The sequence below is a fragment of the Procambarus clarkii genome, chromosome 89 (assembly GCF_040958095.1).
Source record: "Procambarus clarkii isolate CNS0578487 chromosome 89, FALCON_Pclarkii_2.0, whole genome shotgun sequence".
NCBI lineage: Eukaryota > Metazoa > Arthropoda > Malacostraca > Decapoda > Cambaridae > Procambarus > Procambarus clarkii.
The window spans coordinates 15,928,145-15,945,789 of NC_091238.1; the positions used below are offsets into that span (position 1 = coordinate 15,928,145).

At 41.9% G+C, this 17,645-nt stretch overlaps 1 protein-coding gene across 1 annotated transcript in view; it reads left to right on the top strand.

The window, feature by feature from the left end:
* The window catches only part of Sh (Potassium voltage-gated channel protein Shaker), a 661,237-nt gene that overhangs the window by 31,598 nt on the left and 611,994 nt on the right, over positions 1 to 17,645 (top strand). Inside the window, exon 3 of the mRNA XM_069318076.1 lies at positions 4,130 to 4,144. Coding sequence (XP_069174177.1) covers positions 4,130 to 4,144 — 15 coding nt within the window. The remainder of the gene's footprint in view (positions 1 to 4,129; positions 4,145 to 17,645) is intronic.

The window sequence follows — 17,645 nt, forward strand, 5'->3', positions numbered from 1 at the left end:
CGTCTGCATAACCAAGTTCACTATATTATAGTGCATGCTCCAGAAACAGACCTGTTACAACCATGGGGGACCAAACTATTCCTTATAAACAAATCGCCTATTTACGGCTCCTCTTAAAGATTTTCATCTTTTAAATGTCCTTTTCCTCTGCTGTTCCCGTTCGTATTTCTTCTCTTCTCGCTACGGGCTCACCATAGCCCGTGCTACTTGGAACTTTTTGTTCCAGGTAGCGAATCTTTAACAACAACAACAACAACAACAACAACTCTTCTCGTTTCACCACCATTTCTCATTTTCCTCCTCCATTCCTCGGTCTCACATTCTTGCCCATTTCTCAGTTTACTTATCTACAAAATTTGCTGATCTTTGCATCTACAAAATGCCAATTTTTTTTTTCCTTGGCTGATCGAAGACTCTTAGAGATAAGGAAGTCCATTAAATGTCGATAAGGAACGACATGAAAGACTGAAAACTTGTCTTAAAAAAGGCACCATCACTATTCAAGTTTTAATTGAAGCTGTCATTAGAGATAAAAATGTTTCTCGAAGATGAAGGCAATGTGTTCTTCAGCTGGGGAGTGGACGAGACTGGCAGGTGTTGACAGTAGGGGAAGTGTCCACCAGGCAAGTGACCGAAGTAGGTGTTGACAGTAGGGGAAGTGTCCACCAGGCTAGTGACCGAAGTAGGTGTTGACAGTAGGGGAAATGTCCACCAGGCTAGTGACCGAAGTAGGTGTTGACAGTAGGGGAAGTGTCTCCAGACTAGTGACCGAAGCAGGTGTTGACAGTAGGGGAAGTGTCTCCAGACTATAGTGACTGAAAGTTTGTTGCTAGTGTGTCTCATCTCGGCTCATCCTTGCAACACTGGTCAACTTGATCTCCAGTTGTGGATGAATATGGATGACTGACAGGTAAAACCGTATTTAAGAGTGTATATTAAACCCTATGGAAGGTTGGGTTCGGTGTTTTTATGGTGATTTAAGGACTGCGTTACACATCAGCCAGGAATTAGGGTTTAGTGTTACGTATCAAATGTTGTCAATTTTACGTTAGGCGAAAAGTAGAAAATAATTCACAGTAAGAATTATTGCCGAATTATTATAATTATTGTTATATTTATTACTATTATTAATTATTATAATTTGACTGTTACTTTTGAACCAAGTGATGCTTTTTAAAGCTGGAATGATTGACTGAGATAGAACTTTTCTTGAATAGTTTGATATGGTTTTTGGTTTAATGCCTATATCAACATTGATACGATATCTTTAGAATCACAATGGTGTATCATAATTCATATTAACAGTGTCATAAAACAACCTTGACGCAATACCACAATGTACTTAATACAATACCCAAGTATGTTGTATTAGGGGGTATAATACATTCTGTATTATATCATATAGAATATATTGTATTATGGAAAAACACAATGCTTACATTCCTAACGCAACATTCTTCATGCGTCTTTACGCCTGAATTGAATGGACATGTAATATTTAGATAACATTTGAGTAATACCGCAGATATCTTGATATAGCGTGTTCAGTACTCCTTGATATAGCGTCCTCGGGTACCTTGTTATAATCCTCAAAGGCTTTGATTCAGAACTGCTTCTTCTGAACAGTATTGCCCGTTGGTTTAACATTGGTGTTGATAGTCATATTCTTTACCGAACAAGCAATAAAGAACATTGATCTATTGGTGTGTTCGCTTTAAAGTTGGCCGTGAGGGATATTCTCTTGGTATCCAACTTTTATCCCTACCTACGCAATTTCTCCCTTGCTTCTCGCTCTCTTTTCTCTTGTTCTCTTCTCTTCTCCTTATTCTTTCTCTCCTTTTTCCTCTCTATCCTCTTACACTAAGACTAGAGATCATTAGGGCTGTCAGTTGAGGTTCCTAGGGGAAAACTACAAGCAAGAGGTGTTACCCTACCTCAGCTCATCTGAGGCCAACCCCTAGTCATTTATTGCATTTTATCATGAATAAACTTTAAATTCATTATGCCGACAATTCAGAGCACAGCATAGTAGTACCAGAGGCGAGAGGTATGAGTTATAAGGAGACTAATGGAACTGAACCTCACGTCAGTAGAAATGGCGGTGGGGTATCTATTACGTTATGACACAATAGATACTAGTATCTATTACGTTATGACACAATAGATACTAGTATCTATTACGTTATGACACAATAGATACTACTGGCACCACCTCGGATGATTGGGACTGTAAATTTGAGTCGATACTGTGAGTGAGGGTGAGGGACTGTGTGGGGGGGGGAACTTGTTATGGGGGAGGAGGGAGAGTTTTGTGATGGGGGGGCAGTAAGAGCCTTAGAGGGGGGGGGGAGCAGTGAGAGCCTGGGAGGGGGAGCAGTAAGAGCCTGGGAGGGGGGGGCAGTAAGAGCCTGGGAGGGGGGAGGCAGTAAGAGCCAGGGAGGGGGGAGCACTGAGAGCCTGGGAGGGAGGGGAGAGCACTGAGACCCTGGGAGGGAGGGGGGAGCACTGAGACCCTGGGAGGGAGGGGGGAGCACTGAGAGCCTGGGAGGGAGGGGGGAGCACTGAGAGCCTGGGAGGGAGGGGGGAGCACTGAGAGCCTGGGAGGGAGGGGGGAGCACTGAGAGCCTGGGAGGGAGGGGGAGCACTGAGAGCCTGGGAGGGAGGGGAGAGCACTGAGAGCCTGGGAGGGAGGGGGGAGCACTGAGAGCCTGGGAGGGAGGGGGGAGCACTGAGAGCCTGGGAGGGAGGGGGGGGGCACTGAGAGCCTGGGAGGGAGGGGGGAGCACTGAGAGCCTGGGAGGGAGGGGGGAGCACTGAGAGCCTGGGAGGGAGGGGGGAGCACTGAGAGCCTGGGAGGGAGGGGGGGAGCACTGAGAGCCTGGGATGGGGTAAAGAGTGAGAGATGTGTAATGAGGAGGAGGGGGGGGGGGGGTTAACTGAAGAGGGGGGAACCGTGAATACCTTTAGCTCAGGTATTTAGTTACAAAGGGTTGCCAACTATGAGTCCGCAGGTCGAATGGTTGCGGCCAAAAGTGTGGAGAGGTGCAGGAAGAGGAGAGGTGCAGGAGAGGGAGGAGGAGGAGGAGAGGATGGAGGAGGAGGAGAGGATGGAGGAGGAGAGGATAGAGGAGGAGAGGGTGCAGGAGAGGGAGGAGGAGGAGAGGGTGCAGGAGAGGGAGGAGGAGGAGAGAATAGAGGAGGAGATGGTGGAGGAGAGGGTGCAGGAGAGGGAGGAGGAGGAGAGGATGGAGGAGGAGGAGAGGGTGCAGGAGAGGGAGGAGGAGGAGAGGATGGAGGAGGAGGAGAGGGTGCAGGAGAGGGAGGAGGAGGAGGAGAGGACGGAGGAGGAGATGGTGGAGGAGATGGTGCAGGAGATACAAATGTTAAAAAAAAATAAAAGTAAGCAAGTCTAAATAAACATTAACATAATATTCAAAACATTATATCACTATTAAACACTGATAAACACTAAAACTATATAATTGCAACTCACCGACTGTCTGGTAAACTTATAGAATTACACGAGCAACTATTGTGAGACTTATATATAAATCTTCACATTACGTATATATACTGTTACTGTTTATATGTATATAGAGTTTAGTAGAAGCTAATGAAGATGTATGCCAGCTAACGTATGTGTAAGTGGACTTGGAATAAACGTGTGTATGATATTGGGCAGTATTACAGAGAGAGGAAGTCCCGTGTGTGTGTGTGTGTGTGTGTGTGTGTGTGTACTCACCTATTTGTACTCACCTATTGGTGCTTGCAGGATCGAGCATTGACTCTTGGATCCCGCCTTTCCAGCTATCGGTTGTTTACAGCAATGACTCCTGTCCCATTTCCCTATCATACCTTGTGTGTGTGTGTGTGTGTGTGTGTGTGTGTGTGTGTGTGTGTGTGTGTGTGTGTGTGTGTGTGCGTGTGTGCGCGTGTGTGCGTGCGTGCGTGCGTGCTTGGTGCAGTGGTGCTACCGTCGTTAAAGTGATCTCTGCTTAAGCACAATTGGTCTTTATTAAATATGGTCTTAGACTAAATTTGATAATGTGATTTATATGAGATTTTATTATGCATAGTTTAATGGTCCTTATATTGAACTTTACTCTCTCCTCATATATAAACACTCCAGGACTGTGCATGTTGGGTAAGTTGTTTGTGGTTTGTAAGTATAAGCGGAGCTTGTAGTGTCAGCAGTGGGTTATCTTACTGATGTGTGTAATGGCTTTTTTTAAATAGTGCATGATAAAACAATGTAGTCATTCATTACAGATGAATGAATTACATCTTGAAACACGTTTGGGTATGGAGTTGAATGACAATCACCATGTGATTTATTCACGAGTTTTTCTGTAAAATGAAAAATCATGTTAATCAAGTTAATTAAAATAAAAAGTATTAAGTTAATAAATTCAGTGAAATAAGCAATTTTATTAAACTTTAATAAAAGTCAATGGTTTATTTGTGCGGTGAATACTTAACAATATTAAGTAAAAGTCATAAACTACAGTGGCGCAACAAGTGAGCATTGAGCTGTGAAAATATCTTTAAAATATATATAGTTCATAATTATATATTTTTATATCTTTCCTTAGCCACGCTCTGCAAAATTATTCCATACCTCAGACGGGTGAAGTGTTTATTAAGTGTTGTCTGTTGGTGTGATAGCAGAGTCTGTAGTGTTCCTCAAGGTGGAAGTCCTCGGTGGATTGTCGCACACTTGACCCTTATTGCACAACATGAATGTCACATTGCACTCTTATGTTGCATATATATATATATATATCTTTCATGTCTTGGTGTCTTGTGTTCCTACATATTTACTGCCTCTCCCTGCCCTGATGATGATGGAGAACGGGACTCCATCTTTTCTATATTATGTGTTTTAAAGAGGAATTTAAATTCATTATCTTTTCAGATACAATTTGAAAGCAGTTTACAATGTTTCTATCACCTTCAAAATTTACTTCCTTGTTGATTTACTAAAATAAACAGTACATAATTTATTTTGGACTATTATAAGATTTCTATAAATCTTTCATTGCAATGATCTTGGTATTATTTGATACGTCTAATTAAAAACATTGTATCATTACGTCTAATTAAAAACATTGTATCATTGTTTTTCAACAAATCAGTAATAACCGTGTTTACATCAGGTTGGTTGTGTCTTGAAAAATAACTTGATTATTATTTATTGTTGTAGTTTTTTTTATAAATACAGACTTTTAGACTTTTTTAGACTAGTCTATAGTCTGTTTTCTCCAACACAGTATACAAGCCGACGATACTTGTGTGTGAAGGAGTAGTTTAGCGTCTTGTTGCCCCCCATATTGTCTACCTGAACCTCTTGAGTGTATTGTGCTGGCACAGGTGCCATCTGTCGCCCCCTGTGCACACCTGGGGGCCTTTTGATATATATATATATATATATATATATATATATATATATATATATATATATATATATATATATATATATATATAGATAGATATATATATAAATATATATATATATATATATAAATATATATATATATATATATATATATATATATATATATATATATATATATATATATATATATACATAATATATCATTACATATATTTATTATACATACACGCACATATACAAACTGTGTATCGGATTTCCGAGTAGACAATGTTTCTTGCTGTATTTAAGCAAGCATTTTTATCGCGATTACTGACATCGTGAATGATTACTTAAAATTATTATTTAGTATCTGTCGAATTTTACTTTCCTACTATGTAAACACACACACACACACACACACACACACACACACACACACACACACACACACACACACACACACACACACACACATTCACACACTGACCATCGTGTAGTTTATTTGAACAAGAAAACAGCCATTAAATCCCATTACATCCCATCTTCACTTATATTTACGGTATCCCATTTTCTGTTACCTGCGTTGGTTAATGAGCTGCCTCCACCTTCCTCTCCCCCGCCCCCCCCCCCCGCCCTGCCTCGACTGGCAAGTATTCTCGTCAAGAGGCAGTTTGGCCCCCACTATCATCAAGATGGCTGGCTGCTTTAAATCTTTTCTGCGCGAGCTCGTAATTCGTGGCTTTACGAGCACGAGCTGACGACTGCGGAATCTTGCTTTGTACCCTTCGGGGTTTTAATTACGTTTTGGGGGTCGGAAGACAGTGTATCACAATTAATGAAAATACCGCTATTAGTGGTTTTAATTATTGGAGAATAAGTTTGGGGCAGCGCTACCATTTTCCTTCTTTAAACGAGCGCGCGTACACACATTAAACATACACACACACACACACACACACACACACACACACACACACACACACACACACACACACACATTAGGCAGTGATGTGGTGGAGGCAGACTCCAAACACAGTTTCAAATGTAGATATGATAGAGCCCAGTAGGCTCAGGAATCTGTACACCAGTTGATTGACAGTTGAGAGACGGGACCAAAGAGCCAAAGCTCAATCCCCTCAAGCACAAATAGGTGAGTACACACACACACACACACACACACACACACACACACACACACACACATACACACACACACACACACACACACACACACACACACAGTGAATGGGAACTGTAAAAAACTGATTATGATACTAGTAAATGTTTAAAAAAGATTTCTGGTGAAGCTAATTTGCCTCTTGCTAATTTTTGTTTGTAATTATTTTTTTTCAGGTGAGTAACCAGCAAGGCCTCAAGTGCATGTCTCCCCCTTGGACACCAAGGTTATTTATCCGCTCGTGAGTACGTCTGCTGCTACACCACTTTCAGATGGCTTCAAATTTGTGCATTGTCTCTGTGTATAATATATAATTTCTATTTAACAATTAGATCACATACATGTTGGTAAAAATTTGATTTGGTTGCCTCGTTTATATCGGCGGAGGAAGAATATTTGCATATTGGATTTACGTGAATGTGTTTGTGAAAACTAGAATGGTCAGAAACTTTTATCAAAAAAGCGTGCATGTGTGAGCCGGAAGGGACAGGGCCCTTTGCATTCATGGTTCCTGCAGGACATCCGATGACCTCGAAGAACTCTGTGACGTCTTGGTGTCCTGCTTGGCATCTTATCATTCTTGTACATTAAAGGTAATAATTAGGGGTTGTATGACAACATACAGATACACGTGTGGTAGCACTCAAGGCTCCCTCGAGTGCCTTTTGTTCTTTTCTCTGAGGCTAAGGACTCCTTTTCAATGTTTGAAAACAAGATTCACGTTTCTTAGTGACTGCCTATTTATCTCGAATGGCTTAAATAGGCTGATGTGGTTTATAGTCAAGTGGGGAATATGTCTAGATGCGCCCTAAAGATGTAATTATTACATTATAATAATATAATGTACGTTCATATGTACCATCTGACCATTACAGTGTTGTATAATAAACTGCAATTTAGTAACATGTTATCCAATTTAAGAACGAGATTTTGAAAGATTTCTGAAAGCTCATTTGAATTGTGAAGAATTATTGCACATGGTTTCTCAGTGAACGCATCGTGTGTTTGGGCTTGGGGTTCAACTCCTTTTTCTCATATATAATCGTCAGGTTGTTGGCATTTCCAAAGTATAGATTGGAGTTTACAAAGCCACAAAGTTTACAAAGTAGAAATGATTATTAATTAGGTGCTCAATACATCAACACAAATTAGAAGCCGAAACGATGAATACAAATTGGAGTCAGAAAAGATTTGGGTGAATATTAATTTTGAAATAGATTTATAGAACAAATTACCGGGTAGTGTAAGATATTCTTATACTCTAGCGACTCGTAATAATGCGATGCATCTATGAGAAAATCTTAGGACTCTCGTTCGAACCCCGACCTGCGGCATAATGAGACCTTATATTCGAGACATCTCAGAATATAAACTTGCCAAAGATGCGTTATCTAAGGCTTGATGTAATCTTGTTCTCGCCTTGTATCACACATTATCACTTGCCTGTCTTTGGCTTGTTCAGTAACACTGTCATATTTTGAGTCAAAGAATCTGACGGTAAACAGACAGGTTTGGTGTTGAGACCTGTCAGCCTCTTAAGAGCTGTTGCTGACCATCATAAGAGTTGCAGATAATATAGCGGCAAGAGCCTGAAAATCTGAAAACCAAGCCACACATCTAAAAACAGAAGAATTGACAGCTTGATAATGATTCAGGACGAGCAAAACCGTCATTATTATATATATATATATATATATATATATATATATATATATATATATATATATATATATATATATATATATATGCGAACAAGCCTGAATGGTCCCCAGGACTATATGCGAATGAAAACTCACACCCCAGAAGTGACTCGAACCCATACTCCCAGAAGCAACGCAACTGGTAACTACAGGGCGCCTTAATCCGCTTGACCATCCTTTGACGGCCGTGATGGTCAAGCGGATTAAGGCGCCCTGTAGTTACCAGTTGCGTTGCTTCTGGGAGTATGGGTTCGAGTCACTTCTGGGGTGTGAGTTTTCATTCATATATATATATATATATATATATATATATATATATATACATACATTTTTGGGTTCGAACGCCACAATACGAAGCTTATTGACCATCAAGGAAGTCCTTTAGTTTAGCTACGACGTCGATAAAGTGTACAGTAAGGTTCGTTTTCGACTCTCCATTGGAGAGTCCAGGTTGGATTACCGGGTGGGATAGGAAGGTGTCACGTTTTCTTTCACTTAATGCAGCTGTTCACCTACTAAATAGGTACCAGAGAGGCAACTGTTGAATCGTGGGGAGGGTCAGTAGTTCGTCCTTGGGGGAGGGGGGGGGAGGCCCTCGATACAAGCACAAGGAATATACAATATACAATACACACACATACACAGGCTTCCTGCCGCCAACAAAATGAATTATTTAATACATTAACGCTATACACTCTATATATAGTTTTGAGTTGGTCTGATATATTTTATTAAAAAATATTTTGTTGAATAGATTTTACTTAAATATAATTTACAAACAAAATCCAATATAATTCAGATAAACGTACACAAAGATCTAAGCAGCTTGAGGTTAGAGGAGTATCGGCTCAGTTTCCCTTGCCAAACTTCCCGCTTTCTATGAGTATCCGCGTGGAAGTTTTCCAACATATGATAACGGTAGATCACTCCATGTCCTTCCTGTAACGAAACATTTGGGTAGGTCTACATGACGCTGGCTAATAGTCCTCAAATAGGCCTGTGTAAATTTACAGTCTATTAACATCAACTAAATAACACATTCATGTAGACTGAATTGCGCGAGTGTGTTCCCGTCTGGTGCTTCCCTCTGGTGTCCGGAGGAGGAACTAGGACTACTCGCCAGTATTGTATTGATCTGCCATCTAGCGACTAATATTAGAAATGCAGCTACACCTTTGGACAGTAATGAGTAATTTTGCAGCAAAGTTGGAGTTTACTTGTAAGCACGCTTGTGATAAATATATCCATAGGTTGTCGCAGTGTAGACCAGAGTTAGACTGATAGAGGGAGAGGCGAGGGATAGGGTAGTAGATCTTTGCTGATCTTGGCTCTAAATCATTCAATTTATATATATGATAAAATAGTGAGTTTTAGAGCGATGATCAGTAAACCAGACTCGACAATTGTGTGGGAGGAAAGGTTGAATGGTGGAGAGAACTAATGACTGTTCAAGGATTGGAACTGTGGTCGACCTCTTTAAGAGTGTAGAGGTGTAACAACTTCGAACACTTTAATGGTATCGTTGTTAGTGATCTGCCAGTCAAGGATTCGAACCTACTCCTGGTGACGTTGAATCCTTGACTGATCATGTGATTACATGTTATAATTATACGTGATTGTGAATACTTTTAGGTTTTATAGTGCCTTAAAATTCTCTGTATTAACGCTTGGTGAACAATACCAGCAATACCACCACCACCACTACTACCACCACCACCACCACCACCACCACCACCACCACCACCACCACCACCACCAACTAGCTCGACCTTCTACAAGTCACGTGAAAGCCTCTGGACTGGTCCCTACAGAAAGCACATTTGTCCACGCAGTAGACCTCGGTTTAAAATTTGCGGCAGTTTAGGGAAATTAAAACTCCAATGATATGGAGAGTTTTAGGGTCTAAAGAGTATGGTCTCCGGTAGCCTAGGAAGTGAAATTGAAATTGAAATAAGTTTATTGAGGTAAAATACACACAAAGGGATGAGGTAGCTCAAGCTATTCTCACCCCGTTCAGTACATCGTGTTAATACATACATAGACACACATCACAAACAATAAACATATCACCAAACATTCTGAGAGATAAACATATACATTTCCTCCTTTACACAAGTAGTATGGTATCAGACGTACACATAAATACTTTTATCACCTAGGTATACTGGTGGTCCAGGTTTTGACGGTTTTAGTTAGGTTAATCCACTACATTTTTTTACGGAATGGTAATCGAGTAAACACGCTCGTTAGCGTTTGACTAACGTTTCCTCTCTCGTTGACCATTGCTACATAGCCTCCCAGGCTTAACTGGCACCTTCTTTCAACAATGAATTTACTTCTTATTCACCTTTTTGTGCTGGCGAGCCGGTCGGCCGAGCGGACATGGAGCCGGTCGGCCGAGCGGACATGGAGCCGGTCGGCCGAGCGGACAGCACACTGGGCTTGTAATCCTGTGGTCCCGGGTTCGATCCCGGGCGCCGGCGAGAAACAATGGGCAGAGTTTCTTTCACCCTACGCCCCTGTTACCTAGCAGTAAAATAGGTACCTGGATGTTAGTCAGCTGTCACGGGTTGCTTCCGGGGGGTGGAGGCCTGGTCGAGGACCGGGCCGCGGGGACACTAAAGCCCCGAAATCATCTCAAGATAACCTCAAGATAATCTGGCGTGACTATCGTTGGCGTAAGTTTGGCAGGAGTTATTCTCATTGGCTGAGGTTTGGGGTAGTTTACTGGGTTGAATGACTGGGTTTTAGTGGTTAAATTTACCAATGTATTGCCTGGATGGCGTTGAGCGCTTCTTCAGATGGATATGATCGAGCAGTCTGTTGCTGTCGCGGCGCTGGGTGCGTGTGCTGTTATTTGCTTCCTGTTATAAATATTTTATATATTTATTTATTTATATATACGAGAGAATCTTATATTGTACAGCCACTAGCACGCGTAGCGTTTCGTACACGTCCTCAATCCTAATTCTCCCTGGAATACGACCCGCCAAATCGTTTAACAACCAGGTACCCATTCACTGCTGGGTGAACAGAGGCAACAGTTAAGGATTGACGCCCAGTCAATCCTCCCCGGCCAGGATACGAACTCAGGCCAAAGTGCTCGCGAAGCGGCGGGCGAGTGTCTTACCACTGCGCTAAGGTAACTGCTGAATTCTTCATATAAATTTTTCCCTACTCATATCTTTCCTCTATCTCCAACCTCTTTTTCCCCTCCCTCTCTACTCTTTCCTCCCTCTCCACACTTTACTTCATCTCCACCTCTTTCCTTCCATTCTAGTATGTACCTAGTAGAGGGGGTGAAGTATGTTCATGAATGAATGGCAAGAATAAGCAATTGTTTAGATCAATACAGTGAGTGAAGGCGCATGAAACCAGTTAACACAAGTTCATTCAAATATACAATTATATATTCCTTGATATACTAAGGCCCCACGTGGGAGTGTGTGTGTGTGTGTGTGTGTGTGTGTGTGTGTGTGTGTGTGTGTGTGTGTGTGTGTGTGTGTGTGTGTGTTTAGGGAGGGGGGCGGCCACACGGGGTTGACACTGTAATGACCCCAGCTTTAGGTGGTTTATCATAATTTGCCGACTGTTGTTGCGAGGACCTTGTCATACACGCGCGCGCGCAGTGCTACATTTATCACTGCGCGGGCGTGTTGAAGCGCTGAGAACATCAAGATGATCCCTGCTGGCAAGGCTGTGTGTATGGCCCCATAACTCTGTCCCAGTGACACACTGTAGCATGTGCAGTGACATCGCACCATCTTAGTTTTATTACAAGAAGACCTAGTGGGATGCTCCTGGACGCAGGTTCGAATCCTCGTCACGGCCCTTGTGGATTTGTTCATTTGATGCATCACGTTAGTGTGTGAAGAAGACCTAGCCTAATATGTCTCATAATCTAGCTTAACTTAATCAGATTTACCCCTTATATAATCAAACCCAACTTTCAGTATGATACACTTATGATACTAAAACCATACCTACTTGAACGTAATCTGCAGGAGCGAAGCCTACTTAATCCTATTCTACTTTAGCTACAGCTTATATACCCTCTCCTCACTTTAACCTACTTAAAGGTGATCTAATGTTAGCTGACCTAATTTGTTAGTTCAGGAAGGTGGGCAAGGAGGAGGGATGCTGGGGAGGGGGTGAGAGAGAGAGGGAGGAGGGATGCTGGAGAGGGGGGAGGATGGAGATGGGGCTGAGAGGAGTGTCAACAGAGCGAGTCAACACAGACAGACACTTGAGATCCGTGCAGAGTGCATTGTAAGAGAGGAGGCCATCACCATGCGACTGGGGATTAGGCAGGTAATCTTACCTTGCCTGCTGGGGCACGTGACCTTGCCTGCTGGGGCACGTGACCTTGCCTGCTGGGGCACGTGACCTTGCCTGCTGGGGCACGTGACCTTGCCTGCTGGGGCACGTGGCCTTACCTGCTGGGGCACGTGACCTTGCCTGCTGGGGCACGTGGCCTTACCTGCTGGGGCACGTGACCTTGCCTGCTGGGGCACGTGACCTTGCCTGCTGGGGCACGTGACCTTGCCTGCTGGGGCACGTGACCTTGCCTGCTGGGGCACGTGGCCTTACCTGCTGGGGCACGTGACCTTGCCTGCTCGAGGCACGTAACTTTACATGCTGGAGGCACGTGACTTTACCTGCTGGAGGCACGTTTGCTAAAAATGTATTCAACGTTAATGATGTAGCACGATGTATTTAATTATTTAGTTTATTTTGGTCACGTGTAACATACTGTAGCAATAACAGCTTACAACACTACACAGGAGCAACGTTTTAAAGCTTTAAACACGTGCGGGCGGTTCACCGAGGACAAACGTCGCAAAGTAACGTTACTTCGTTGTGAACGTTTGCTCCTGATCAGTAAAGATGGCCAGACTTCCCTTTACAAGTTGCCCAACATTTCAGACGCGTTTTCACTTGTACCTTGGATAGAATCCTTGATGAATCCCGTGCCGGCGTCCCTCGCCTCGGGGATTTTTTTTTCCTCTCGTGTTGGAATCCTGAGGGATATTTTGGGGCCTTTTGTGTATCTCGCGAGAAAGACGGTTCTAATTAGTTTTCCCAGTTAGGTGCATTCTTTGATAATTAAATCTGGCGTGTTTGGCACTATGTGTTTATCGGGTTTATTTCTATCCTGAAGCAACGTAAGTTAAGTAACGCAGTTTAGTAACGTTGGTTGATGCATTTATCCCCTACTGATGCAGTGTGACGTTTTATGGGAGCGGCTGGGCGGTGCATGCTTCAGCTCTTGGGCCCTAAACTAATGGCCTGTGCGTGCACCTCTCAGGTGAAGACATACACATACGTCCACTAACTTTGTTGGGGAGAGGTTGTTGTGCCTCTGTAAACACTCTTTCACCCCCCCCCCTCTCATTACTCTCTTCTCTCGCTCCCTCTCATTCTTTATCGAATACATTTCCTTTCTCAATCTTTTTTATTCCTTTTTTATACTCTTTCTCTGCTCCTCTCATTGACCCATTCTGACTTATTCCCCACTCCCTTTCTCTCCCCAGATTCCTCTTACCTATCTCTCTTTCCTTCCCCTCCAGCTTGTACAATCCTTACACTACACTACACACAGAAACAATCCTATTGTACAATCCTATTCCCCTCTTCCACTGTCCTTAACATATTCATCAACAGTTATTGTAAGATCAACAAGGGCATTCATTCTTATGTAAACAAACAAATGAGGTTTCATCGATATGTAACGTAAACACGCGTGGTTGTATCCTTGGGCGAAGGTTAACAAACGTTCCTTTACGATCACACCACACGACAATTCTTCAGCTGTATGCAGGCGATGAATCACAATAACGTGGCTGACGTATGTTGACCAGACCACACACTAGAAGGTGAAGGGACGACGACGTTTCGGTCCGTCCTGGACCATTCTCAAGTCGATTGTCTTCAGCTTTACTTAAACCTTGAGGGGGTAATTGACAATCATACTGGGACCCATATACTAGAACAATATGATCGTATAAATGAAAAAAAAATGTTATTTGCAGATTAGGATAGAGCAGTAATTTTCAAAATACTTTGATCAGTAGCGATATGTGGAGACTAAAATATTTTAAAATATTTTTTTACAATCCTTATCTCTATTAATTCAAGTTCAAGTACGTTTATTAAGACAATAAAATGCATCTCAAAGGGATAGAATAGCTTAGGATATTTCTACCCCCCCCCCCTCCCTCTCTCTCCATTAATAAAGTGACCTAAATTGAAGCTTTCAGGAAAGTTTGGCAGGTTTTGCCTAAGTGACCTTAGAGGTCAAATGAGGATTGGTTAAGCTCTTACTCTTTAAGTGTAGTTTATAGGATGCTATTGGCGCATATATTTCGTTGTTGTGGTTAATGGAAAACGTTTAATATCGTATGAAAATTGTGAAACTTCCCGAACGTGTTCATATGAACGTTGAATCTGTGTGTTATTAGGCATGACTTTGTCATGCGAGATTCTATGCAAATGTGGAAATGTAAGTCACAACTGTATTATCTTCCCAGAGAATCCCCATCTCGCAGGATGGTTAGTCATACAGGGCCATATGACTAGTAGCCTGCACTGGCAAATTTTGGGTGCACTATAAGGATATCTTCAAGAACACTAGAATGAATAGAGTCTAGAGTACCACTAGATATAATGTAGTTTCATTGTGAATTACTCTAGGGGAGGATTACATAATATTTCACTAAAATGTTGTGGAAGTAAAGTTTCCAGTCGACTGGTAACGTCGCAAGTACATATTAACAACGGTTTTTTTTATGACAAATTTTCAGGTACATCAAAACAAATATAATGTTTTACGTATCCTTGAGTCGGTGTATTGTGGAGTTATAATGAATTCGAAATTCATTAATACTTCTCAGGTTGTGAGAAGTATTAATACTGCTAGAAATTCTTCTCAGGTATCTCCCAGAATAAAAAAAAAATGCCCAATTAATCGATATTTATCATTTAATTCTCGATTATCAATCATTAAACTCTCAGGCACTTCAAAGTTTAAATTGGCACTTGTAAGTAATATCAATATTTGTGGCTGTTTACGAGGCACTGTTGTGAGAGCTGGTTTGGGAGGGAGGTGATGGATGGAGAGGAGTATTTTGTGGTGGCCGGGTGTGGGGAGGGGGGGGGCGTGAGGGAGGAGGAGGGGGGGGGGGCGTGAGGGAGGAGGAGGAGGGGGGGATATATGATATATGTATAGTTTACTTCAACTGTATTTACTTGACAAACCGTGAATGATTTATGGAGTTTGGAGGGTGACATGTGAAGGGTTAGGTGGTTAGTTTGGAGGGTGACATGTGAAGGGTTAGGTGGAGAGTTTGGAGGGTGACATGTGAAGGGTTAGGTGGAGAGTTTGGAGGGTGACATGTGAAGGGTTAGGTGGAGAGTTTGGAGGGTGACATGTGAAGGGTTAGGTGGAGAGTTTGGAGGGTGACATGTGAAGGGTTAGGTGGTGAGTTTGGAGGATGACATGTGAAGGGTTAAGTGGAGAGTTTGGAGGGTGACATGTGAAGGGTTAGGTGGAGAGTTTGGAGGGTGACATGTGAAGGGTTAGGTGGAGAGTTTGGAGGGTGACATGTGAAGGGTTAGGTGGAGAGTTTGGAGGGTGACATGTGAAGGGTTAGGTGGAGAGTTTGGAGGGTGACATGTGAAGGGTTAGGTGGTGAGTTTGGAGGATGACATGTGAAGGGTTAAGTGGAGAGTTTGGAGGGTGACATGTGAAGGGTTAGGTGGAGAGTTTGGAGGGTGACATGTGAAGGGTTAGATGGTGAGTTTGGAGGGTGACATGTGAAGGTTTAGGTGGAGAGTTTGGATGGTGACATGTGAAGGTTTAAGTGGAGAGTTTGGAGGGTGACATGTGAAGGATTAAGTGGAGAGTTTGGAGGGTGACATGTGAAGGTTTAAGTGGAGAGTTTGGAGGGTGACATGTGAAGGTTTAAGTGGAGAGTTTGGAGGGTGACATGTGAAGGGTTAGATGGTGAGTTTGGAGGGTGACATGTGGCAAAATATTCATCACGCTCAAATATTCATTCATATATTCATTCAAAAATTCATTCAAAATATTCCACATGAGGGGCTGGAAAAAGTCCCAAAGAAATCATAAATTTCCCATATGAAGAGATATCAAGAAATCATAATTTACATTCTCTAGAAAGACGAGATGCAGAGGGGGGAGGAGATGATTGATAATGAAAATGTGTGGCGTAAAAATCTAAACACGAATGAATGGATTTTTATTGGATAAGTTTTGATTCGGATAAAGCCTGGATAAATACTTGTTCGGATATAGATTTCTTGATTTATGGAACATTATCGGGTAACATTGTACACGTGAGATCACTGGATTTTTTTCAAGCGAGGCAGATATATATATATATATATATATATATATATATATATATATATATATATGTCGTACCTAGTAGCCAGAACTCACTTCTCAGCCTACTATTCAAGGCCCGATTTGCCTAATAAGCCAAGTTTTCCTGAATTAATATATTTACTATAATTTTTTTCTCATGAAATGATAAAGCAACCCTTTTCTCTATGTATGAGGTCAATTTTTTTTATTGGAGTTAAAATTAACGTAGATATATGACCGAACCTAACCAACCCTACCTAACCTAACCTAACCTATATTTATAGGTAAGGTTAGGTTAGGTAGCCAAAAAAAGCTAGGTTAGGTTAGGTTAGGTAGGTTAGGTAGACGAAAAAACATTAATTCATGAAAACTTGGCTTATTAGGCAAATCGGGCCTTGAATAGTAGGCTGAGAAGTGCGTTCTGGCTATTAGGTACCTCTTATATATATATATATATATATATATATATAAGAGGTACAGCTTCGTATGTGCGTATATTAGCCTTCTGGAGTGTCCTATCTTATTATGGTCTCTCCTGCTCCCTCAAAACTCTACTATTTTCAATGAGAAAATCCACAGGATAATCCACAGGCCGTGATGAGGATAATTCTCATCAAGGCTCCTGTGGATATTCTCATTCATTCATCACGATAGTGTGATGTCTCTGTGTAAAGCAGATATTGATAAGGTGTTAAATATATCGACACAAAATAGAACAATAAATAATGATTGGATGAGTTTAGATTCAAGGAAGACCTAGGGAAATACTGGTTTGGAAATAGGGTGATCAATCTATGATGGAAATGACCTGGTAACATAATTCACGTGGGGGTCACCTGCTTGTTTCAAGCGTAGGTGAGACATATATATGTGAATGAGTTTAGGTGGATATAAATAACAGCCGAGGTGTGTGATCCTCCAATAGACCTTCTGGAGTTTGCTTAATTCTTACGTTCTAGTGTAATATTTGTGCCAAACTACCTATAGGTCATTCAGTGGGTAATG